Source organism: Callorhinus ursinus, unplaced genomic scaffold (assembly GCF_003265705.2).
Source record: "Callorhinus ursinus isolate GAN/ISIS: 27379988/994484 unplaced genomic scaffold, GSC_fseal_2.0 scaffold24, whole genome shotgun sequence".
NCBI lineage: Eukaryota > Metazoa > Chordata > Mammalia > Carnivora > Otariidae > Callorhinus > Callorhinus ursinus.
In genome coordinates, this window is record NW_027397086.1 from 2314120 (window position 1) to 2337887 (window position 23768).

At 53.2% G+C, this 23768-nt stretch overlaps 1 protein-coding gene across 1 annotated transcript in view; it reads right to left on the reverse strand.

Moving 5' to 3' along the window:
* Positions 1–23768, reverse strand: part of HMCN2 (hemicentin 2) — a 148242-nt gene that overhangs the window by 111622 nt on the left and 12852 nt on the right. The window contains exons 2-10 of the mRNA XM_025888527.2: positions 18251–18321; positions 17017–17175; positions 16016–16138; positions 8525–8696; positions 7777–7883; positions 6497–6617; positions 4554–4817; positions 1798–1942; positions 1188–1309 (exon numbers count right to left, since the gene is read on the reverse strand). Coding sequence (XP_025744312.1) covers positions 1188–1309; positions 1798–1942; positions 4554–4817; positions 6497–6617; positions 7777–7883; positions 8525–8696; positions 16016–16138; positions 17017–17175; positions 18251–18321 — 1284 coding nt within the window. The remainder of the gene's footprint in view (positions 1–1187; positions 1310–1797; positions 1943–4553; positions 4818–6496; positions 6618–7776; positions 7884–8524; positions 8697–16015; positions 16139–17016; positions 17176–18250; positions 18322–23768) is intronic.

Sequence of the window (23768 nt, forward strand, 5' to 3'; positions counted from 1 at the left end):
CAAGCTACACGTGCCAATGACCTGCTGTCACAAAGAGCATGTGAACTTCACAGCCCCGAAAAATGATACTGCAGAAACCAGCCAGAAGTAACATTCTGGGGCAAATGAGAAAATCTGACTGCAGCCAAATTAAATAGCATTAAGGTATTATCATTCATTTTATTAGGTGTGATCATACCATTTTTACTATATGGGAAAATGTACTTTCTAAAAAAAAAAAGAGAGAGAGAGTGATAAATACTGAAATGTCAGGATGCCTACAATTTCGTTTAAAATAGTCTAGCCAGAGAGTGAGAAAGCAAATATGGCAAAATTTTAGCGATTAGTAAGTCTAAGGAATGGGCGTGTGCGTTTCCTTATGCTGTTCCCTTTTCCTGTCCCTATCATTTATAAAAAGTAAAACCATGGCGCGCCTGGGTGGCTCACGGCGGTTAAGTGTCCGACTCTTAATTTCGGCTCAGGTCATGACCTCAGGGTTGTGAGATCGAGCCCCAAGAGGGGAGTCTGCTTGGGACTCTCTCTCCCCCTTTGCCTCTCCCCCTCAATCCCACGCTCACTCACTCTTTTTCTCTAGAATAAATAAATAAGTCTTCTTGAAAAAATGCTATGGAGGTTGTCTCTAGAATAAGACCACAGGTTATCCAAATCTTCTTTTGTCCGTCTGTACTCCCGCCAGCCTTCCTGCAAGGAGCATGGCAGTCTGTGTGAGATTAGAGGCTGCAGACTGGCTAATCTTTCCATGTTCCTTGGGCTCCTTTTCTTCTCTTCAAGACAGTTTAGATTCCTGATTTAAAAAACGGAGCCGATTTCATTTCTAGACGGCCTGTGACGTCTCCAACCTTCCTGAGCTGGATGGTGCTATCCTGGCAGGGACCTGGAGGCATTAAGGGAGGGGGACTTCCGGATGGACAGTGGCCCCTGGAAGGGCCTAGGGGAGGAGGGCATGACCCTAGCCGGGCTCCTCAACCTTCCTCCATCTGAGATCCACAGGCCGCTCCTGGGTGACAGCCCAAACGGCGCGCCAGGGGGCAGGTGGCAGTGTGGGCAGTGGACTCTGGGAAATGGACAATCCCCGGCAGCTGGCTGGCATGTGCCCCCCCCAGATGGAGATGCCCTGGGGGCAAACCCTAAAGGGAAAAATCAGGAAGGGGGGGGAGGGCATACGAGGACAGGCCGAAAGGACAGACCTGTGACAACAATCTGGGCCTTTGCTCGTCCGGTCCCAGCCCTGCTGACAGCCATGCACTCATACACCCCTTCCTCGGTCTTGGAGGCCCGTGGGATCTCCCAGCTGCTGTTTCCCGACACCCTGCAAACCCAGAACAGCTGGAGACACACAATCCCCCTGACCCCAGCCAGGGTCCCCCAGCCTCTCCCAGTCCCTAAACCCTGCCCAGAGGGAACAAATCCTCTCGGAGAGGCTGTCTGACTCTCCTTACCGCCAAGGACATGCAAATTTTACAACATGCTGTGTGACTCTGAGCAAGTCCCTTTCCCTCTCTGAGCCCTAGACTTTCATGCATGAGGGGGAGGGTCTCAGATGGTCCTTCCTGCCCTAACCTCAGGAGCTGGGCCCTGCATGGGATGAGTGTTCCAGAAGCTGGGGAGGCCCACAGCTCCTTCACAGGGTGATGACCCAGCAGCGGTGGGAGCTTTGGGGAACACCCTCCCCCATCCCGGGCCATGCTGTGAGGTGCCCAGGAGGACATTATGATCGAGACCAAAGGTCCTTCTCCCGCCACCCACTCCCCTCAGACTGCCGGGGTTGGGGACACTGGGTGGCCAGCACCCACTCACTGCAAGTGCCTCTCCTCGCCCAGCCTGGCTCCGTTCCGCCGCAGCTGTAGCCGGAAGGGCAGGGTGCTGTGCACAGAGCAGGAGACCAGCAGGGGCTGGTGCAGGTAGCCATGGATCCTGGGGGGCATGCTGACCAGAGGGGCACCTGTAGGCAAGGCCCAGCAGTGAGGATCCTTCCCTGCCGCCCCCCACAGCCCGCCCTTGTCAGCGATGCAGAGAGTGCAGGGATGAGCCAGGATTCCATCCCTGGCCCTGCCATCCAGCGGTCACCAAGAAGAGGTCGCTTTGCCCCTGCCAGCTCAGTTTCCACCTCTATAAACTGGGCTTAATCCTGGTACTGACGTCTCCATGCTGTCTGGGGAGTTGGTGAGAGGCAGGGCACGTGCACACGGCACGGCAAGCCCCCTCGGGACAAGCTCCTGCTGTTTCTGTGGTTTGTGGGAAGACCAGCCGAGACGGACCAGTCTGCGCCCCTGCTTTCTCCACTGTCCAGGACGTAGAAGTCGGACCAGTCCAGAGATCTGACGAAATGCTCCCCAGATTGGGCTCTCCGCGCTTCCAGACGTCTCATCTGCCTGGAGGGTCAGTCTCACTCAAGGATGTTGGAAGAAAGCCTTTTTTTATATTTAAAAATAAGCAAAGCTGGAGTATGGCTGTGAACGCAAAGTTCACACGCATTTTTGAGATAAAATAAGAGACTTCAATGACATCTCACAGTTTGTGATGAGCCCCGTGGGGCCCCCGGGAGACACCCTCCCCTGCCTATCCCTGGTCTTGGGGTGACACGTTCTCTCTCCTTGGCTATTGGAATCGCTTCAGTGGGAAGGTCTGAGAACACCCCCATGGGGTCAGTGACTGCCATCAGGGCCTCGCTGGGGGATCGCGGGCGTAGGCTCAACTCTCGTCCTGCCCCCCCCCCACACCCTGCATCCCCACCAGAGATGCTCCGTGGGTGAGACAATGCACCAGACGTCCTCCGAGCCCAGAGCTGAGGGTGGGCGGGCGGCGGGTGACATCATGCTGCAGGCTCCCTGCCACATCCCAGGGGAGAGGGATGTCGGACTATCCAGCCACGTCCTCAGCTGTGTGCAAAGCAGCCACCGCTCACCCACACACACTGGAAGCCTCTGCAAGGCCAGCTCAGGCTCCGTCCTCCATGAGCTCAATGGGCCCAGGGACCCGAGGCCCAGCCCTGCCACCCGCCCATGTCTCCAAACCCAGAGCCTCCTGCTCGAGGCCAAACTCCCAGCTTCCCAGACCTAGAAGGTGGGGAAGGAAGGAAAACTCCAAGCCACCTCCCTTCTCCCTGCCCTGCCAACACAACACACACACACACACACACACACACACACACACACTTTCATCTAGAGCTGAGGTGAAGACCAAAAGCCAGAGCTTAACTCCAAACCCTCAGATTCATCTGAAAGACCAAGAGAGAGAAACAGAGGTTGCTATTGCCCCTGCTGGAACTCCTTCCTGAAAATTCCTCCTCGGGGTTATAAAAGCCAAGGGACAAGGAGCCCAGGGACCACAGCAGGGGAGTGGAGACCAGGAGGCTGAGAGAAGGGGGTCCCCAGCACCCCCACCCTGCCCCACTTGGGTTCTCAAAGTCCTTCACCTCACCATGGGCACCTTGGTGGCCTCCTTGCACCCCTACTTGAAGTAGACAGAGGAGTCTGCTCCTTGTCAAGAGATCCCCAGCAAAGAAGATGTTGGGTGTCAGTGACATCCATCTCTGTGAGCTCCCCCCAGGCCACTGCCATGGGAAAGGGGGTAGTGAGAAGGAGGAGGGAACAAAGCCCAACAAGGAGGCTGCCGGCCAGTGAACTCAGATACCCCAGGCTAGGACCAGAGGCAGAGCGGGAGAGCCAAAGACTCAGCCCTGCGCTCTGGAAGCTTCTGACCTGGATGGGAGACCTCAGGGACACAAGGGAACAGGCAAAAAGCCACACATGACCAAAGATAGGACCATAAAATGACCTGTGCCCACAATGACATGAGAGTAACAGCGGCTGCTACATATGGGGGCCCTGGCCCACAAAGCCCACATCCTGGGCACAGCCTCAGGGTACCCAAGAGATGTCTTGTTATGTGTATTAGCTTATGGAACCCTCAGGGCAACTCTGTGAGATGGGTAGCCTGAGCTTCTTCATCTGTAAAGTGGGGACACACCTCAGAAGTACTATAAGCACTCAGTGAGCTACTGTATGGCAGGTGCCTGGCTCAGGACTGTCCCATGAGAGGTGCTCAAGACAATGACTAGTATTACCATGATTATGATTATGGAAGAGGACACCCACATTCACTGCCCTGCCCCCCGCTGTGCCTACAGTGCCTAGCACCGTGACGAACACAAAAATGAATGCTAGATGGATATTTGGATGGATGCATGCATGCATGAGTGGGTGGGTGGATGGATATTTGGGCGGATGGATAGATGCATGGACAAGTAAGTGGGTGGATGGATGAATAGGCAGATGAATGGATGGATGTTTGCATCAATGAGTGGGTGGGTGGACAGATGAATGGGTGAGTGGATGCGTGGGTAGGTGGATAGATGGATGGCTTGGTACTAAATCCTTGACCTGACTGCTACATCTAAAGCACCTCAGTATTTAGCACGATGCATTGCAGTGTGCTGCTCATAGAAGTTTAATGAACATTTCCTCATCTCATCTAATCAGGGAAGGCTTCCAGGAAGAAATGGGTCTCCAAGTGAGCCAGGGAGCTGGGAGCAGTAAGAGCCACTCACTCACCTGGGACCACCCCACTGTAGGAAACTCCAGAGACACGGAGCAGGGGATTCCCCTCGTGGTCTTTGCCCTTCACCTTGAGGTAGAAGCGCTCCTGGGGGGCGTGGAAAGGCGGTCCGCCCCACAGCTGATGCGTGGATCCATTCGAGAGGGGCCTCGTGGGCAAAGTCAGGAGGGACCGCCCTGAACTGTGTGAGAGCTCCACCGAGTCCAGGTGGCCAGGTGCCTGCAGGCCCGTGGAGTTGATCACCAGGGAGATGGGCACCCCTGCAGAGGGAAGGGGGAGGAAGAAGATCCCAGCGTCTGTTCTGGGCTCCACGATCCTCTCCAAGCAGGGGCCCTCAGACCACAGTCAGGGACCCAGCCTGCTTGGCCCTCTTACCGGCTTGCTCACCTTCTGTTCCCTGTGCCACCTAATGCTGGGGGTGGATAGAGAGGGGTCCTGCTACTGTCCGTGGTCCTGAAACACCACTGTCCATCCAAACCACGGCTTCCCACGGCTGCAACACCTCCAGTCTGCAGACTTGGGCTCACATGGAGTAGAACTGGGAGAGGGCATTTCTCTGCACCTTAACCCGCCCCCCCCCATTAACTCTGGAATTGCATCAGGTAGGCTCTGGGACCAGCCTAGGTGAGACACACGCTAGTTTGGGAACTCTGGCTCCTGTTCATCCTCTCTCTTCTGTTCAGCTTTCCTTTGATTTTCCTTTTGTTTTATTAGAAATGGACTTTTCACACTATTCCAGAAAACGTAAAATTGGAGTTAGGTTTCATAATTCCCTTAGTTGATTTGGGAATGTCACTCAGGTCTTTCCCTTTTCAAACAGTTATTATTTTTTTCCTTAGAGAACATAAACCAGGAAACAGAGGGTGTGGTTGGTATGATCCATCAAATGCCTTAAAATCTTTGAAGAAACATGGAACAATCTGGAAAGGGCACATAAAAATCTGGAAGTCCAGATTCCTTTGAAAAAGAATGTGTGTCAGTGCTGGGCCCCATTCCCATGTTGCAACAATCAGCCAAGGGCACGCTCCCTGTGGTGGGGCAACCACTACCCCACTCCCTGATGCCCCTTCAGTGAAGCCAAGGGCCAAATGCTATTTATCACTTGCAATCGCCCTGCTGTTTCTCTCCTTTTTTTTAAAAATGTCTTGGACCCACCTCTTTCTCAAAAGCAGAAACCAAAGAAGATCACATGTGGCCCCCCCTTCACCCTCTTCCACTGGGGACTGGCCCTAGGGACCCTTCAGTTTTCAAGCGCTGCATTTAGGATTTCTTTTCTCTCCTGGCTCTAGAAGTTTCCCTACCTCTCCCCCTTCCTACTACTGGGAAAAACAAGCACTAAATAAGCAAGCGGCCCCCTTTCGCTTTGAAGATGTTACCGCTAGTCCTGGCAGAGAACCAACCAGGGCTGACGAGGATGACAAAGATTAGAGGAAATGCACATTCAAAAGCTCTAAGGATCTGGTATCTACCATTTTGGTCACCAGTCAGTGATCTGGAGTTAGCCTGACCTGGTCTAGGTCCCTCCCCATCTCCCTTCTGAGCTGGCCCCAGCAAAATCCTCTGAAGGGCCCCTGGTGAGTGATCATACTTCCCAAACCATAAATTGGGACCCCTGACCTGGCCACCAGATGGCATTTTCTGGCATGAAGCTCTCGCAACCTAAGCCAAAAGCCCCTGCCTGCTCTGGAGCCCAGCCTTCTCCAGATGGAACCATGATGAGGCACACAGGCAACCCCAGATCCCAGTGGGCGGCTTCTAACCAGAAAATCGACCTTGTGCCTCTAACTCCAACATCCCCCTAGGCTCCCAACCCCCACCCAGCCTGCACAGGGCCCATTCTAGCCACACACTTAGGGCCTGCCCCCCCCACTTCCAAAAGGCAAGCCCCATCTCTCCAGAAAGCAGCTCTGCATCACCCCCAGGGTCAGGAGCACTGTACCTTGCAGGGGCCACTCAATGGTGTGGTTGAGGTCCAGAGAGGGCTGAGTGGAGAAGCCGGCTCGGAAGTCGATGTTGCTGACACCTGTGATCCTCACTGAATGGCGACCACTGCTATAGACCTAGCACAGACCCAGACCCCATCACCAGGGTGCCCGACTCCAGCTCCAGCGCACCCAACTCCAGCTCCAGGGCAGAAGGTGGCCACCCTGACCTGCCTCCGGTACCCGCAGCTGCAGTTCTCCCACCTTTGCAGACACGTGGGCAACTTCCCTGCTCTCTGGGGGCCCAGCGCTATGCTCCCAAATGCAGTAGAAGAGGCCCCAGCTATGGCTCTGTCCTGAGCGGGACTCTGGAAACTGCTTTGCCTTTCCAGCCACCCCCCCAAACACCCACAGCCCCGTCTGTTCCCCTGCATGTCTAATCCCCGCCTTGCCTTCCCCACTGGCATTAGAGCTCTTGGCTCAAAAATGCTCAGAGTTGGGACGCCTGGGTGGCACAGTCAGTTGGGCGTGTCTGCCTTCGGCTTGGGTCATGATCTCCAGGTCCTGGGATCGAGTCCCGCATCGGGCTCCCTGCTCAGCAGGGAACCTGCTTCTCCCTCTGCCTGCCGCTCCCCCTGCTTGTGTGTTCTCCCTCTTTCTGACAAAAAATGAATAAAAATCTTAAAAAAAAAATACTCAAGAGTTCGAAAGGCAGGGTCAATATTGCCCCTTTGTCAGTACCATCCACAACTAGCTCAGGGCCCAGCACCTAGGAGGTGCTCCATAAACGTTTGCTCAACCAGCCAGGAGCTCACATCCTTCCAAGGCAGCAGCCTGACCCATCCCAGGACCCTCTGCCAGGAGCCCAACCTACCCCCGGTCCCTGGCCTCCAGCACCTTGCAGATTAGAGCAGGCCCACCTCCCCCTGCCAGGCATATCCCTCTAAGCCATCCTTCCCCCAAGGTCACCCTTGCTTCCTTTGTTCATTCTTCACAGAATAGGTTTCTGAACCTCAAGCTGGCTTGGTCACCCACCTCTGGACACTCAAGCTGTTTCTCCAACTCTTTCTTAAAAGTTCCCTAACTAACCCCAAACCACTCTACTTCCTCTCACGGCTACAAAGCAGAATACTCCTCCTCTGTTCTTGACCCTTTGCTTCTATTGATATGTCCCCATCACCACCCATGCTCCAGCCCTCAGCTTCCCAGGGCCCCAGCTCCCCAGGACAGGCAGGAGGGAGACAGGGTCTTGGCTTGGTGAAACCGGTCCCCCTCCCTGGGCACCAGGGCCCCTTACCTTGATGGCCCATAGCCCAGGATGCTCAGGCTTAAAGGCCACAACCTTGGCGGAGTCAGGGATGTTGAGAAGCACGTTGAGGCCCTCATCCTTCTGTAGGATCCTCCCTGTGGAGCCCCCAAGGATTTCTCAGTCCCCGATCCTTTTCTGGCCATGACAGAGGCCCCAGCCTGTCCCCAGGAGCGCAGGGCCCTCCAAACACCAGCCTTAGGCTTCCCAAAGTAACTGACAAGAGACCTTTGGTGGTGCTCGGCCCTTCACCTCATTCTGCACGCCACCCTCATCCACCCGCAGGTGGGGGTTGAACACCTCGCCTCTAGACCCGGGAACTCGTGACATCCTCGGAGCACCATGAGGCCGGGTGGCTGGGTCCAAATCACACTGACCCTGGGTGACCTGGACAAGTCACTCCACCTTCCAGAGTCTCAATGGCGTGCCACTAATTCTTGCCCCGACTGACCTGCTAGGCCACTGTAGGGATCCGCTGAGAACATGGGGAAGACCACACATGAGCCTCACATCCCAGGGACTGTGGTTATCTTAATTCCCCTCACTTGGCTGCTAACAGCCTCCCTGCCTCCTCACCCACCACAGGCACCCTCTCTGCCCTCCACGTGGCATCCCCCCTCCCTCCTTGTTCCTGGAGCCTTGTGTCCAAACCCCCTGCCACCCTGGGTCTCTCTCTTTACCCCATCCTGGACTCCTAGCCCAGTCTCGGGGTCAAAGATGAGGCCGGTACTGCACATACCCAGTGGGTCGCGGACTTCGATCTGAGGCCCCGGACCGCTCAGGGAGATGGTGACCTCCTTCAGGCTGGGGTCAAAGGGAATTTTCCACGTATGCTCGCCCTCTTCCTTGTGGTCCGTGGACAGCAGATGCACCTTGGTGGCCTGGACTGCTGACTCTACCCACTTCAGCACCTGGGAAGCAGGCGTGCAAAGCTGATGCCAGCAGGTGCCTGTGGTCTTGCTTAGAACTGACCCACTGGAGGCAGGTCTCTAATAGGTTCCCAGCAGAATCTAGTCCCCCACCTGGGTTTTAGGCAGCATATAGGCTTTCCAAGTTACCTAAGGCCACCCCCACACCCACTGCCCTATACCAGGCCAATTTACATTTCATTACCTTCCTGGCCTATGGGTTGGGAGTTGTGACACCCACATTAAGGCCACTCGGAGGGAAGGGCTGATCTCTATGGCACCCTGGAGATCTGGAATCTCCCCCAGAACAATGCAATTCACCATCACCCCAAGGGGCCTCAGACCACCCTCCCACCAGGGTGTCATGCTCTCTAAGCAGGCCTGAGAGGGTCTGCTGCGAAGACAGAATCTCCTCCTGATCTGCTACACAATACTGAGAAATATTAAATCCTTAAATCCTATAATTTCAGATTCATTCTAAAATCTTAAGCAGGTAACAGGTGAGGACTCCCCCTCCAGACTACCAGACCACCTAGGTACATGTTTAAAGTATGATTTGGGGGGATTCTCAAACTCTCCCACAGGTGCCCCCTTTGAATGCATAGACCCCATGTCAGCAACACTGGATCCAGCCTAAGATATCTCACTGAGCACAAAATTATTGAGTTTCTCCAAATCCTTACCATGGTCTTCAAGACCCTATGTTCTGTCCTGGGTTTTAGGCAGCTGCCCAACCTGACTCAAGGTCAGTGTGCCCCTGACTCTCCCCATGCTTGCAGGGTCAGACTCCCACAGTTGGACACCCATGCTCCCACCACACATGCTTCTCTCTTGCAGAAATGACCTGCACTCTCTTTATCAACCAACTCCTGGTTAGATTCATACCTGTCTCCCTTCTTGGCCTGGGAGCCCCATGAGGGCCGAGACCCTCTGCTATGCCCTGAGCTCAGTGGCTGGCACAGAGAGGGTGTTCGGGAAGCTTCTGTTCACTGTGTGTGACAGCAGGGCAGACACCTCCTTAATAGGGGCATCAGATTCACCTTACGGACACCTCACTCCGTTCCACCCCCAAACCAGCCTTGTAATAGCCACGCCTCCCAGTTTCCCATTAGAAAACCAGCAACGAGGATGAAGAGGGGGCGTCCTTCCAGGCCAAGTTACTTTCACGTTTTCCCAGGATGCTTCTCGAACTAAACAAAATGAAACATGAACCTCACTGTACAACAAATGAGCACCATAGCCACAGAGAGAAAAAAAAGAGCTCCTCATGTACTGAGAACCCAGGGGTTCGACTGAACTTTCCCAGTGGAAGGCACCCTGAGGACAGAAAGAACTGCAAAGAAATTCTTATTTAGTAGCTTTGACTTGGCACAACCATCAGTACTGTGCTCATAAAACTGTTTTATATATCTTGCAGAATAAAGCAAAGAAGTAAAAGATGTTAAGGCTTGCTGAACCAAGATTTCCTCTTACAGCCAAGCGTAAGAGAGAGTTGCAAGTATTTTATTTATATACAAATTCATTCCAAGTGAATTTATAACCTGGGGGTTTCTCAATACCATTCCCCACTAGTATTGTTTGGAGAAATGGCTGATTCCAGGTCTGGGGCAGGTGACTCACAAGGTAAGCCTGAGGCAACTGTTAGTTCCATTAAGCAAGGAAGTTCTCAGAGACTAATGGGACATAGCAACAGGACACAGGAAGGAACCAGCCAAAGGGCAATCCCATTAGCTAAATCTGGGAGAACTGGAGCCCCCCAAAAATAATGGCTTGAATCAACACAAACACATCCAATTAAAGAATCCGTGTGCCCATAATAATACTCAAAAAAGAACAGCAAAATTCAAACAATAAAACCTCTTGCCACCAACGAAGGCAACTTCTTCATTAAAGAGAAAGAATTAAGTATGATTCCTGCCTTTTCAATAGGTTTTCTGTGCTTCAAAAAACCAAGTCATCAAAAGCTCTTCTTCATGGAAGGATGCCCACTAATAAATGTACAAGAGATGAGATGTCCATGTGGAACCCCAGCATTACCCCACAGACCACTTGAGTCATAAAGGGAAAAACATGTCCCTACAATACAGAGAGCTGTCTGTCACCACCTTCACCCAGGAACCAAACCTACCATCAGGAATAGAAGGACAACAAGACATGACTTACCTCCTGGTGTGATGCAACAGAAAAGACACACAGCACCAACCATGAAATATTCCTGCCCCAAACGCTGGCCTCCACTAATCAGTCCCTTAGAGCTAACTGCCAGGTTGGAGGAAATACAGCGGGGGAAAGGAACAAATTAATGACATAAGGAAACAATCAGATGAATCCGGAACCCGGGGTATTGTACAATCAAGACCTCTCCAAGAAGTTAGTGGCAGGAAAAAAAAAAAAAAAAGGGTAGAAGGCTCCAGATGTAATCAGACTTAACAGACATAACAAGCAAATGAAATGCACGCCCCCTGATTAAACCCTGATTTGACAAAAACTGTTACCAAAGACATTTTGAGGACAATTAGGGAAATCTGAATTTGAACTTGGCATTGGATAAAGCAGCAAAGTACTCTTCATTTTATTAGAAGATATTGTGGATTACGTCCAAGATCATTTTTTTTTAAATTCATACTGATTTATTTACAGAGAAGATCGAACAGAGAGGTAAAGCAGGTGGGGCAAAAATGGTAACTGCTGAATCTAGTTGGGACATAGGTTCTTCTCACCTTTCTTTAAGATCTTTCATAGTAATTTTTTTAAGTAAAAGTCCCTTAAAAAGAGCAAGTATGTCATGACTTTCATGTATACCCCTAAACAACCACAGTGGGGTCCTGTTGCCAATTCCAATCAACTGGAAGTGATATTGTCAGACTAAATCCAAAGCTGCATCAGTCGCAGAGAGGAGAACGCTCTGTGATTGATGAGTAATGTCTGCCACGGATACAGGATAAGAAAAGTGGTATCTTATGTGCCGCATATTGGCCACCCTTGCTCTGAATCATAGTCCTACCGTGCGATCCTCCACGAAAGCGAACAGGAAAAGAAGGGAATTGGAAGAACTGCCCGAGATTGAAAAAGCAAATGTGCTTTATTCAGACTGAGCTGGAATGCTTGTGCCTAGATTTCAGTTATCCCAGGATAAGAATCCTGTGTTCTGAAAACTCACTTGTCTGTATGCTTGGAGCTCCCTCCTTCTGTTTTGCCTCGCTTTCTAAGTAATGTTTCTCTTGACAACGTTCTCCGTGCACACGGGAGCTGGCTGGAGGAAGCAGCAGCCAAGGCCTCCAGCTGGAAGGGTGGACAGAAGCTGTCGAGGTGAGGCAACTGCCCCCACCCCAAAGCCACAGCCCCATGATCACTGTCCTCTGCCCCCTCCCCCCAGCCCCGGGGTCATGCCTTGTCAGGGGTTGGGAGGAAATCACAACTGAGCAAAGCTGCTGGAAGGCGGCGGCAGCACCAGCTGACAACGTCCCAGAGAGATCACACCAACTGTTGTGCCGCAACTGTCATTACAAGCTTGTCCTAAGATGTTCCAACAGAGGGACGATGCCCAGGAGTTCAGGCTACTGAACCTCAGAGAAGGCTCACACAGAGGACGATGCCAGTGACCCCACCAGGAGGCGGCATGCCTCCTGTCCTCCTGCCACGGGGTCTGCCCCTAAGCACAGCACTGCCAGGGAGCTGGGGGTGCTGACCATCTTGCCCACAGCAAGGCCAGACTCCCTGTAGGCCCAGGCCCGCAGACAAGGCTTTCTGGACCCTGCAATGCCCCCAGGGCTCCGGGCAGAATGTAGGGAGCCTTCTGAGCAGAGAGCCTTCATCCAGCAAGCTCAATGTTTATTTGGCGGAGACAATGGCTTCCAGATGTTAGCAGGACTGGGGGCCTGCGAGCCAGCGCTGCAATGAGGCTCATCTCTTTGTCACCGATAGGGAAGGAATGAAAGAATCTGGTGCTGCTACCCCAGCCAGATGGCTGCCGCTCGGCCGTTCACGGCAGATAAATCATCCCGAGGCTCCTCCCCGGACACTTGACAGCCAGGGCGGCCGAGGAAGCAGAGAGGAGAGGCCAGGGGGCCTAGAGGGCCTCAGAGCCACAGAGCAGAAAGCTGGGGCCTGACTGTGGGGCCTGGGTCAGGAAGCTCGGCCGGCAGTGATGGAGAGAGAGCCCCAGCCCCTTCCAGCTGCGCACCGCTGGGCACTCAGGTCCTGAGCACCTGTTCCGAGAGAGCCGTTACTCTTCAGGGGGCTTCACGGGAGCCCGGGATACATTCTAGGCCCCATACCAAAGCAGGGGGCTAGAATCACGGCCATCACTAACTCTTACCAAGGGCTTCCCAGGGCCTGCCAGTCACCCGTCTCACTAGGCAGGGGCTCTCTTAACCCACTGTGCACAGGAGGAAACAGAGGCCCAGAGAGGTTAAGTACGATGTTCAAGGTCACCCTGTAGGCAGGTGGCAGGGCTGGGGTCTGAAGCTGGCATGGGGCCCTAACCCTCCACCACGCTGCCTCCTCCTGGAAGAATCCAGAATGAAGTCATCTCTGGGGCCCATGCCTCCTGATCTGTTAATTGGAACCACCTGGTCAGACCTCCCTTCCTCCCCCACCCCCCACACTTACTGTCTTAGAAGGTGGTTCACCTTTCCCCTAGTTGATGTGCAGAATCTGGGCGATTTGGCATATTTGTATGGGCTGGTGCTAGACAGGAGAAGGGGCTGGGCTCCCAGAACGGACTTCGCAGGAGCAGGGAAGGCTGCAGAATGAGGGGGTTTGCCCAGCAATTCTGGCCCACTCTTCTGGGGCTGGTGGCAATAGACTGAGCTGGGTCTGAGCTGGGGAAAGGCTGTGCTTTGGCCGGGGGGGTCTTGGACCTAGCTAAGCCTTGACCAGAAATGCCCACTCCCAAAGGGCCATGGTGCCCACCTCCCCTGTCCATTGAAGGATGGCAAGAGCCCCAAATTACTCCCACCAGGAAGAGGAGATCTTCACCTTGCTTCAATTACCCTAGAACCCCAAAGGGCTACTAACAACCGGAAAAAAGCAAAAGCTCAAAAGCACTGAGACCTAACCTGGATGGACTCTGTCTCTGTGTCCAGCAACTGGACCTGAGCTAGCCAGTAGCAGGTGCACGGTAAGCGGGAAATGAAGGCAAGAGAGAATGCAGAACGTGTCCCTCTTGCTGCACTGGACATACTGTGCAAAGGTAAAAGGACTGACTACACGTGCACAGTTTGGGGACTCTGGCAACTTCTGAGGAGTCATTCTCTCAGCTGGAGCCCCCTGGCTTGGGCAAAGGCACTGTTCCCTCTCCTTGGGCAGGGGTTGGGGGGGGAGTGGGGGGAATGATCACAGCCCTGGCCGTCCTGGCCACTTTCTCAGGCTTGCTAAATGTCTGGGAACATCTAGAATGTCACAGCTCTGCATCTAGGAAGGAGAAGAATCCAGGCCCCTACCCAGAGGCAGCCAATCCTGGCCACCGGAGTTCCCATCAAGTCAAACACAGACTGCCAAGTCAGGCTCCCACAGCAGAAGGCTGGCCACCATGGCCAGGAGCCAGTGGATTCACCCCACTTTCCCTGCCTCAAGAGAGAGAACAGGGGAGCCCAGCCCCCACCTGGGCAAGCTGTCCCCCGCTGACCTGTCCAGCTGCCCTGTCTGATTTGCCCCTGACCTTCAGAACCCAGCTCCCACCCAAATAGGTCTCCCCCAAAAACAAGGACTGAGACATCCCTCCACTCCCAAAGGCCTCCCACCCTCACTTGGGCGGCTCAGTGCCAGAGAAGGCCGACATGCCAAAAAATAAAGTCTAATGTGTCCCAGAGAACCATAAACGCCATTTGTCAACAGGGAGTTAAGGCACGCTAATCTAAACATGGCCCTAGAGACCATTCTCTTCAGTCCATAAATATATAACACAAAAAAACCCTCTCCTGGAGGCTACAGCAGGGCTGCTGGGGCTGGGGCCTGCCTCCCAGACAGGGCCTCTCTTGCCTTCCTCTTCCCAGGGCCTCAGGCACAAGGGACCCTGCATCTGTCCATTTACCAGCTATTTACTGAGCACCTGCTCCATGCTGGTAGCCGCATGAGGTACTGGCGATATACAGCAGCACAAAGGACCCATAGTAAGGGCCTGTTGCTCAGGGAGCTCACAGCCTAACACGTTCAGTGATGCCACGGTTATAAAACTGCAGTTATGTAAAGCAGTGCCAGGAGCTGGGAGAGGGTATGAAAGAAGACTTAATCTTGACGGGAAATCAAGGAAGGTCTCCCAAGGAGAGAGCATTTCAGCTAAGACTGGGAAAATGAGGAACCAGGGGAGGTGTAGGAAAAACAAGCTGCATGAGCAAAGGCCCTGGGGTAGAAAGACGGGACACTGAAGAAACAGCAGAGTCTAGTGGGGTGGCAGCAGTCAGCAAGGGGAATAACACAGGTCATGGGGTCAGAGAGGCAGGAGTCAGAGAAGGCTCTGGACCTTCTCCAGGGGACAACCAGAAGAGACCCATTGGTCAGATTTGCTTTAGAAAGATCCAGTGTATGAGAGATGGCTCATAGAGGCTCGAAAAAGTCCACTGAGAGCACCTTCCCAACCCTGCTCAGTGACTTCATGATGGCAGCTTGAAATCAGCCAGGGTAGGAGGATTTATACCACAGAAATGGGCACTCTCGTGCTTTCAGGGAGGCGGCTGTGGACATTTACCAGCATGTCACTGGAAGGATCCCTCTGGCACCTGGGAGGGAACAGACTTGTGGGGAGAGGGAAAGCAGGGCAAGCCCTGAGCGGCCAGTGGGGCCTGGAGGCGGGGGAAGGACAGACACCTGGTCTCGAGCAAGACAAGGACGCAGACACCTGGTCAGCACCAAGCTGAAAGGATCCAGATCACTGACAACCCTGTGCCTCAGGACATAGGGCCAAGCAAGCCCCCGCCTGCCTAAGTGCTCCCGCAGGATCTTCTGGCCCTGAATCTGACGCCCCTTATCCCCCACCTACTCCTCTACCCACCCCGAGTTCCCTGACTCTGGGGACAATCTCACCCCCTACCCCCACCTCTGGCAAACTTTGCTAGGTCCATCCTGCCAGCCTGCACCATTTGCGGGATCCAGGATGCTTCCTCAAGTTCCAACCTCTTCACCTGCAAAATCGGGAATTCCAGTGCACCTGCCTTTGGGGTGGGCAGCAGGTAGAAGGGCCTGGCGAGATGACGTCATACAGCCCTGAGCACAGCACTCACGGTGCTGGCCGCAGGGTGAGACATGGAGCTGCTCATCCATGGCAGCGACCTGACAGCCAGGCACAGACGCCCGGAGATGCAGGATGGCCAGGGAAGGCTCACCTCGGTCACCTGCTGCTTGTCCAGGTGGAACACCTGCCCAGAGCTGGTGGCAGCGATCTCCTCGTAAGCCAGGTAGCCAGGATGAGTGCGGTCACCACAGTCCCCTGTCAGCACGAAGACCACCTGGAAGAGGGACATGAAGCCTGGCTCGGGGCTTCCCTGGCCGCCTCCTTCAGGTGTGCGTGGCAGGGCCAGAACGAGGGAGGAGGGACCCAGGGCGAGCCCTTGCCTCTCTCTGGGCTCAGGCGATGCATCTGTAGACTGGGAACGATGGGAGTACCCACCCCGTGCGGACCAGGGCTGAGGCGGGTCAAGGGTGTAGCACGGGACCAGGAACACTTCAGGTGCTCAAGAAATGGAGGCCGTTACTAAATCTACAGAAAGGAAGGGAATGGAAATCGGCTCGCTCCAAGTTGCCCTTGGGGGCCACAAAGTTAGAAGAATCTTGGAGAATGGAGTTTGTTCCGGATGGGAGACCAGAGACCAGAGAAGCCGTCCCAGCTCTTGAGAGCTTGGCCGGAGGAGGTCACGCGGTTGGGGGGCCCTTCCCCCTTCCCCGCGCACAGCCCTCCACCCCAGCCCTGGCTGTGAAAGCGAGAAGCAAAAACCCAAGCAACAAGTCAGGTGCCCGAGGCAGTGGGAAAAGGGCCCCGCACCACAGAGACGGGAGCGCAGGGTGACACCAGGAGGAAGATGAATTTGCACAGACTCTGACAGGGTGCAAGCGAGAGGAGTGGGTGGTGTGGTCTTTATCAAGAATGAGCCTCGCCAGGTGGCAGGAGCCGCGGCGGGCGGGGGGCCCAGAGCATGAGAACACACTTGGACTTCACCAGACCAGCTCGGTCTTGAGGGCCGGCGGCCGTGCTGGCGGGGACCCCGGAGGGGAAGCAGCCGCCCTCCACTCGGCAGGTGGGGGCTCGGGCTGCCCACAGTGGGGACCCTGGCTTCCTCAGCAGCCCTGGGGGCCCCCACGCTCAAGCCCCCCAGGCCGGCCCACTCACCTGTGACTGTTTAAGCTGTAAGAGCCGCAGGACTTCCTCTTTCTTGTGGTAGTCCTTGGCGCGGGCGTCCGAGAAGACATAGATGAAGGAGCCGGGATTGGCCACCTCCACAGCAGCCTTGATGGCCCCCACACTCATCTCTGGGCAGTCACCGCCCCCCTGCAGGGCAGGGGTGTGTCAGGAGCTGTTGCCCACCTCTTCCGGGTGGGGCCCACCTAGGGACACCTCTGACACCAGTGGGTGGTAGGAGGAGGTCTAACTTTAGACAAGTAGCACCTTCCCCTCGCTCACCCATGCAAGAGAGGCATGGTCCCTCCCGTGGGGTCAGCACATCACGATTATTTAATTACCACTACGATGAGTGATCCAAGCTGGGGAGGAGGGCTGGGAGCCCTGGGATATCTAACAGATGCCCCCAAAGAAGCCCCGTGTTAGCCGAGGCTTGGGAGAACAGAGGGTGCCAGGGGGTGGCCAGGAGAAGGAGCGGTGGGCGTGGGGCAGAGGAAAGCATTCAAAGCTGCCTCCCCAAATCCACTTCGTAGCCTGCCCTAGAATCAGTCCCAAACCAGCACACACTCCCGCCATCCCTGACCACGGACAGGAGCTCTGCTCTGGGGAAGGGAGCGTGTCCTGCCTGACCGGCTTTGCCCAGCCAGTCAAGGTTTGCACATGGTCACTTTTCAGTAATGCTCCTCTCCTGGGTTCACTCATCCAGCCCACAAGCACTTCCTGTCCCCTCTATGTGCTGGGCCCTGTTCTGAGCCCCGTGGGACCTGGCCGTGAATTAGATAGGTGGGGTCCCTGCCTTCAGGAACCTGCTGCTGTTGGTGGGCGGGACAGATGCTGAACCTGGGTGTTCAGTGTGGCAAAGAAGCCCAGCTGTTTTGGGGGTCTGGATTGAGACCTCTCACACCCTCCTTCCGCTGCCACACACCTCTTCCTTCCACTGCTTCACCCATTCGCTAAATAATAAGCACCTACAATGTGCCGAGCACAGGGACTCCCACAGGTACTTGGGTCACTGAATAAAGGAAGGAACCCCAAGAAGTACAGGATCTTCAGCACACCCAAGCTGGGGCACAGGTCAGAGGCAGTGCTGGGAGACGGTTCATGAGAGTAGCCGAAGCCGCCATCTTGGCCCCTGGGTGGGGCAAAGACCTTGGCCTCAGGCTTGGACTGGGAAAGGAAGGGGGGGGCGGGGGCAGAGCAAGCAGCCAGGGGCAGGGTGGCCCACCTGCACATAGAGTTCTCTCAGCTCTCTCTGAAACACCGCTGGGTCTGCCGTGAGGGTCACTGGGCCAATATCTGCAGGGAAAAGAGAGAGGGGCCGAGGCGGGCTTGTATTCCCGGACGTACCACCTCCATGGGGTGGGGCAGCAGTTACACGATGTGCTACCAGAAGGGAAATAAGGTGAAACCTGGGCCCCAGAGACACCCTCCCCAACCAAAAGGGGAGCAGTAAGGGGGCAGTTTCTAGGTCTTCCAGGCCATTCAGCCCCCTGCCCTGCTCCAAGCCAGGCCCAGAGCTCCAGGGGAGCACAGAGGTGAGACAGAGGGCAACCCCCCTGTTCTTCCTCAAAACCACAGTTCTCAGTCTTTTCTGAACATGGCTGTCCTAGGAACCTCCCCTCTACCACCCTGCCCACCCCACCATCAGTGGGAGAGGAATTCTGGAAAGACAGAGACAGAGAACTGTCCAACACCAGCCTGATCAACGAGAAGAAAATCTTCCAGAAACTCCATCCATATATTAGCTCATTTAAAAAGAGCAGCGTTAAATTGCAAAGGTTGACTACACCAAATGTAGGTGAAGACATGGGACTAACTTCTGTCCGCTGCTGGTGGGAATGCAAAATGGTTCAACCACTTTGGAAGATAAACAGAACTTTCTAAAACCTGAAGCATGCACATACCATGAGAGCCAGCCATTTCACTCCTAGGTATTTACCCAAGAGAAATGAAAACATATGTCGACACCAAGACTTGTGCTCAACTGTTCAGAGCAGTTGTATTCATAATAGTCCAGAACTAGAAGCCAGCCAAATGTCCATCAACCAATGAACAGATAAACAAACTGTGGTCTCTTCATATAATCAAAAACTGCTCAGCAGGAAAGCAGAACAAGCTACCAATGCAGGCAACCACACAGATGAATCTCACAGATGATATCACGCTGCACGAAAGAAGCCAGACACAAAGAGCGCACATTTATATGGTTCCATTTATAGAAGTTCTGGAACAGGAAGGAATAATCTAAGGTGGAAAAAATCAGAACAGAGGTTGTCTGGGGGCTAGGGAGATACAAAGGGACTGTCAGGGAAGGCAGAAATGTTCTATAGTGTGATAGGAGTGTGGGTTCCACAGGAATAAGGTTTCTCCAAACTGCAAAGCAAAGATTTGTGCATTTCAATGTATGTAAATTTCACCTCCTAAAGCCAGCACTACAGAGAACAATCATCACTGAGCCGGGGTGGAGGGTGAGAGGTCTAGGTTTTGATGTCTGGCGATGGGGATGTAGGGATTCATCACACTACTCTGCTGACTTTGCATATATTTGAAATGCTCCCCGATAAAAAAGATTTTTTTAATAGCTGTAATTGAGAGTCACGGTTAGCATAAGACAAGGCTATCAGGGCACCGAAAACAGGGCTAGGATCCCAACTCCCCATGGGGATGTGTGCACTAAGGGGGTTTTACAAGGTTCGTGGACGTCAAATTTCTCAGGAAAATATTTCATCTGGGTCCTCGGTGAACTCTAGTAATGGACTATTTTTAGCTCAAGAATTCTAAATTCTAGTCACCCTAAAAAAATTCCCATACTCATCGACTAGTCAACTGACCTTGGTCCTTCTTAGGGAAGGAAGCCCACGGAATTATCCGGCATTCATCCACAATTCTCGAGGAGAGGGCAGACACCAGCTCTTCTGCCCAACACTTTAGGAACCAATCGTCCCCTGGGAGCCCATGCCTGTGTTCTGAATTTATTATTCATCATGCCCAACACCCCTCCCTCAGCTGCTCTGGCGTTTACCAAGCCTCCCCCCTCCCCCCGGCCTCTCGTTTTCTGAACTCTGCAGTAATTGATTCAGCCCGACCCTCAGCCTTTGCTGACAGATCTGATTGGCATCCTGACTCCATCCTTGAGCCACAGGGCCTCTCAGACCTTACTCCACTGTCCCCAGGCTCAGTTTCCGCATCTGTAAAATGAGGCGCAGAACAACACCATCTCTCCTAGCTGAGAAGCGTCACTCTGAGAACGCAGTGGGGTCAGGGAGGGGCGGACCCCGCATGGGCCCCGTGTACACAGCGAAGTCTCAGCAAACACGGCCGTGTGGCTGTTCGTGCTCCAGCATGAGGTCCTCAAACTCCAGTTTGACAGAGAAAAGCAGTAATTTTATTCAACATCGGTTCTTTCTTTATTACGTGATAATACATGGTCGATGTTTAAAAAAAAAAAAAAAGTTCACTGACGATACTGACATTTACTAAGCACTCACTAAGCCCCAGGCCACGTGCTGAGATGCTTCCTGAGCATCTACTCGCTGAATCCTCCCCGGCACCAGGTTGGTCTCAGTCTCACCCACGTTTTACAGAGGAGGACAGGGAAGACTAGAGAGGTTAAGTGACTTGCCCAAAGACACACAGCCAATAAGTGGCAGGGCTGGGATGAGCCTAGGTCTGTACAACCCCAGAAACCAAGCTCTAGAGAATGGCTCCCTGTGAACTATACATAGAAATTCCTGACACAGAAAGAGAAGGGAATTCTACCAACCAGAGACAGTCATTCTGATTTTTATACATAACCTTCAACACTTTCATGCATATTTGTAAACCTGCCCCTTGCACGCATGCATACTATTTTACACAGAATTTCTACTGAAGTACAAATAACATCCTATTTTTAACCTAATTCTTTTTACCGAATAACATATTTTGAGCAATTTTCCAGAAGGCTAAATGCTCAGTTTCAAAATCATTTTTAATGGCTACAAAGTAATTCCTTTGTATAAATGACTAAGAGTGGATGTGCTTGATCCCACGTCGCTTTGTTTCCAGTTTTTATAATGAACAATGTTACCAAGAACACCTCTAGATCCATAGCATTTAAGCACCAGCTCAGTGGATGCCTTGGCATATACTCCCATGAGCACAATTACTGGGTCAAAGGCCAGGACGTTTGTAAAGGCTCTGGAAGCAAGTTCAGTAACCTCATAACTGTCCTCCCCTCCTCCAGATGAGCCAGCCACTCATCCGTCAATGCTAGGGAAGCCGGCCTGCGCCCAGTTTTGCTCACATGGGGGAATGGATACCAATAGCTCATTGTCTGTGAACCCAGGGAAGCCCCAGGGGATCCCAGCTCTGACTCTGGCTGCCCACCCCCCCCCCCCATGGTCTGGTGACCTCAGCTACCCTCTGTTCCCAATGCTGGACCAGGGCTGGGCCAAAACCACCTTCTCTTCCATTTGCGGCAGCGTGAGAACAATAAAGTCGGTGACATCAGTTATCACAAATCAAGCAGCGGTTGGAAAGGCGGCCCTTTATTCTCCAGTCTATGCTCTTCCTCCCTGGGGGCCGGGGGTGAGGATTACTCTCTTTCGTGGAGGGACAGTAATTGTTCGGGGGAGTTGATTCTGTTCATGGTTCTACCTGGTAAGATAACATGTTGGTCACCTATGTCCATTCCTTCTCTTTTTCTTTCCTTTTCATTTTTTTTTTGTTTTTGTTTTTTAACAATTTTACCAGATTGAGAAACCCAAAGTGGGCGGCCCAGGTGGTAGAGGGCAGGGAGGATGCCAAACCGGCCATCTAAGGTCTAGCCTTCCACCGCCATGGCTGTTCTGGGAGGGTCTGCACTCTGGGAGAGAGGAAGATTCTCCCGGGAAATCGCCCATCCTGATTCCCCCACACCACTCAGCCATGCTCAGTGACTTCCTCATCCAACCTCCTTATGTTCCAAGGACCCGGCCAGCTCACGCTGAGGGCCAGGGACTATACGCCTAAAACACGGACTCGGAACATTTCAGGAGCCAGAGAGGATCCTCTGAGCTGGAAAGCCCTGGAAAGGATTTTAAGGTTGGTCTCTGTATTAGTTTCCTATTTCCACTTTCATAAATTACTACAAACTCAGCCTCTCAAAACAACACACTTCATTTCTGGAGGTCAGAAGCCCTCCAATCAAGGTATCATCAGCAAGGGTGCACCCCTTCTGGAGGCTCTACAGGAAAATTCGCTTCCTTGATTTTTCCAGCTTTGAGAGGCCGCCCGCACTCCTTGGATCATGGCCCTCCTCCATCTACAAAGCCTGCAGCAGAGAATCTTCCAGTCTCTCTCTCAATCCCCTCTGCTTCTCTGCCACATCTCCTCAGACTCTGACCCCCCTGCTCCCTCTTACAAGGAGGCTTGTGATTACTCTGAGCCCATCTGGGTAATCCACGATAATCTCTCCATCTCAAGATCCGTAACTTAACCACACATGCGAAGCGCTGTCTGCTGTGTCAAGTAACAGATTTACAGGTTCTGTGGATTAGGACATGCACATCTTTGTGGGGGGCGTTTCTTCTGCCTCCCACAGACTCCATCATCCTGTCTCCAGCAAAAATGGACTTGGGAGGGCGCCCGGGTGGCTCAGTCGCTAAGCGTCTGCCTTCGGCTCAGGTCATGATCCCAGGGTCCTGGGATCCAGCCCCGCATCTGCATCGGGCTCCCTGCTCCGCGGGAAGCCTGCGTCTCCCTCTCCCACTCCCCCTGCTTGTGTTCCCTCTCTCGCCGTGTCTCTCTCTGTCAAATAAATAAATAAAACCCTTAAAAAAAAAAAAAAGAAAAAAGAATGGACTTGGGAAAAATCAATTCGGACTACAAACCTATGTGCCAAACAACAAAGTTGAAGATAAAGAGATCCAAAGACCCCAGCTTTTTATTTTTTATTTTTTATTTTTTTTTAAGATTTTATTTATTTATTCATGAGAGACAGAGAGAGAGAGGCAGAGGGAGAAGCAGGCTCCCAAAGAGCAGGGAGCCCGATGCGGGACTCGATCCCAGGACCCGGGGATCATGACCTGAGCTGAAGGCAGACGCCCAACCATCTGAGCCACCCAGGCGCCCAGACCCCAGCTTTTTAAAGATGGAGAAACTGAAGCCCAGAGAGGAGAAGGAAGTCCTTCAAGGTCAGCTGGGAAGATCTGGTGCAAGAGTTACCTGGATATATCATACAGACAGTGACCCCTTCTCCTGTTCACCATTGTAGGCCTTGGGCCAATTTCAGTGCCAGGTATATGGTAAGCACTCAATAAATGCAGTTCCAGTGAGTGACTGAATAAATACATTTGAATTCCATATTGCCTGAGCAGCTCCAGGTCAGGACAAAGCTTCATTTATCTCTATAACCTGTCCCAGAACAACACCAGGCATACAGTCAACACTCAGCAAGCATGTACTGAATGCCAAGCCTACCCGGTCCCCAGGCCCTCCCACTACAACACGCGGCTGCCCATCTTTCAGAGAAACAGATACGAAGCGAAGCAGGAAACTAATGTGATTATTTGGGGCATGCAGAGGAGTTGGTCATATGGAGGAAGGGCTGGCCAGATGGACAAGAGTGTCCGTGATTGCTCTCAAGGCAGAGGGCAAGGCCCTAGCAAAGACTGAAGGCAAGGGTTTTTTAAATGCCTGCCTCAGCTTCTGAGAGTACACAATTATACACACACACACACACACACACACACACACACACACGAATCTGGGATCTCTTCCTT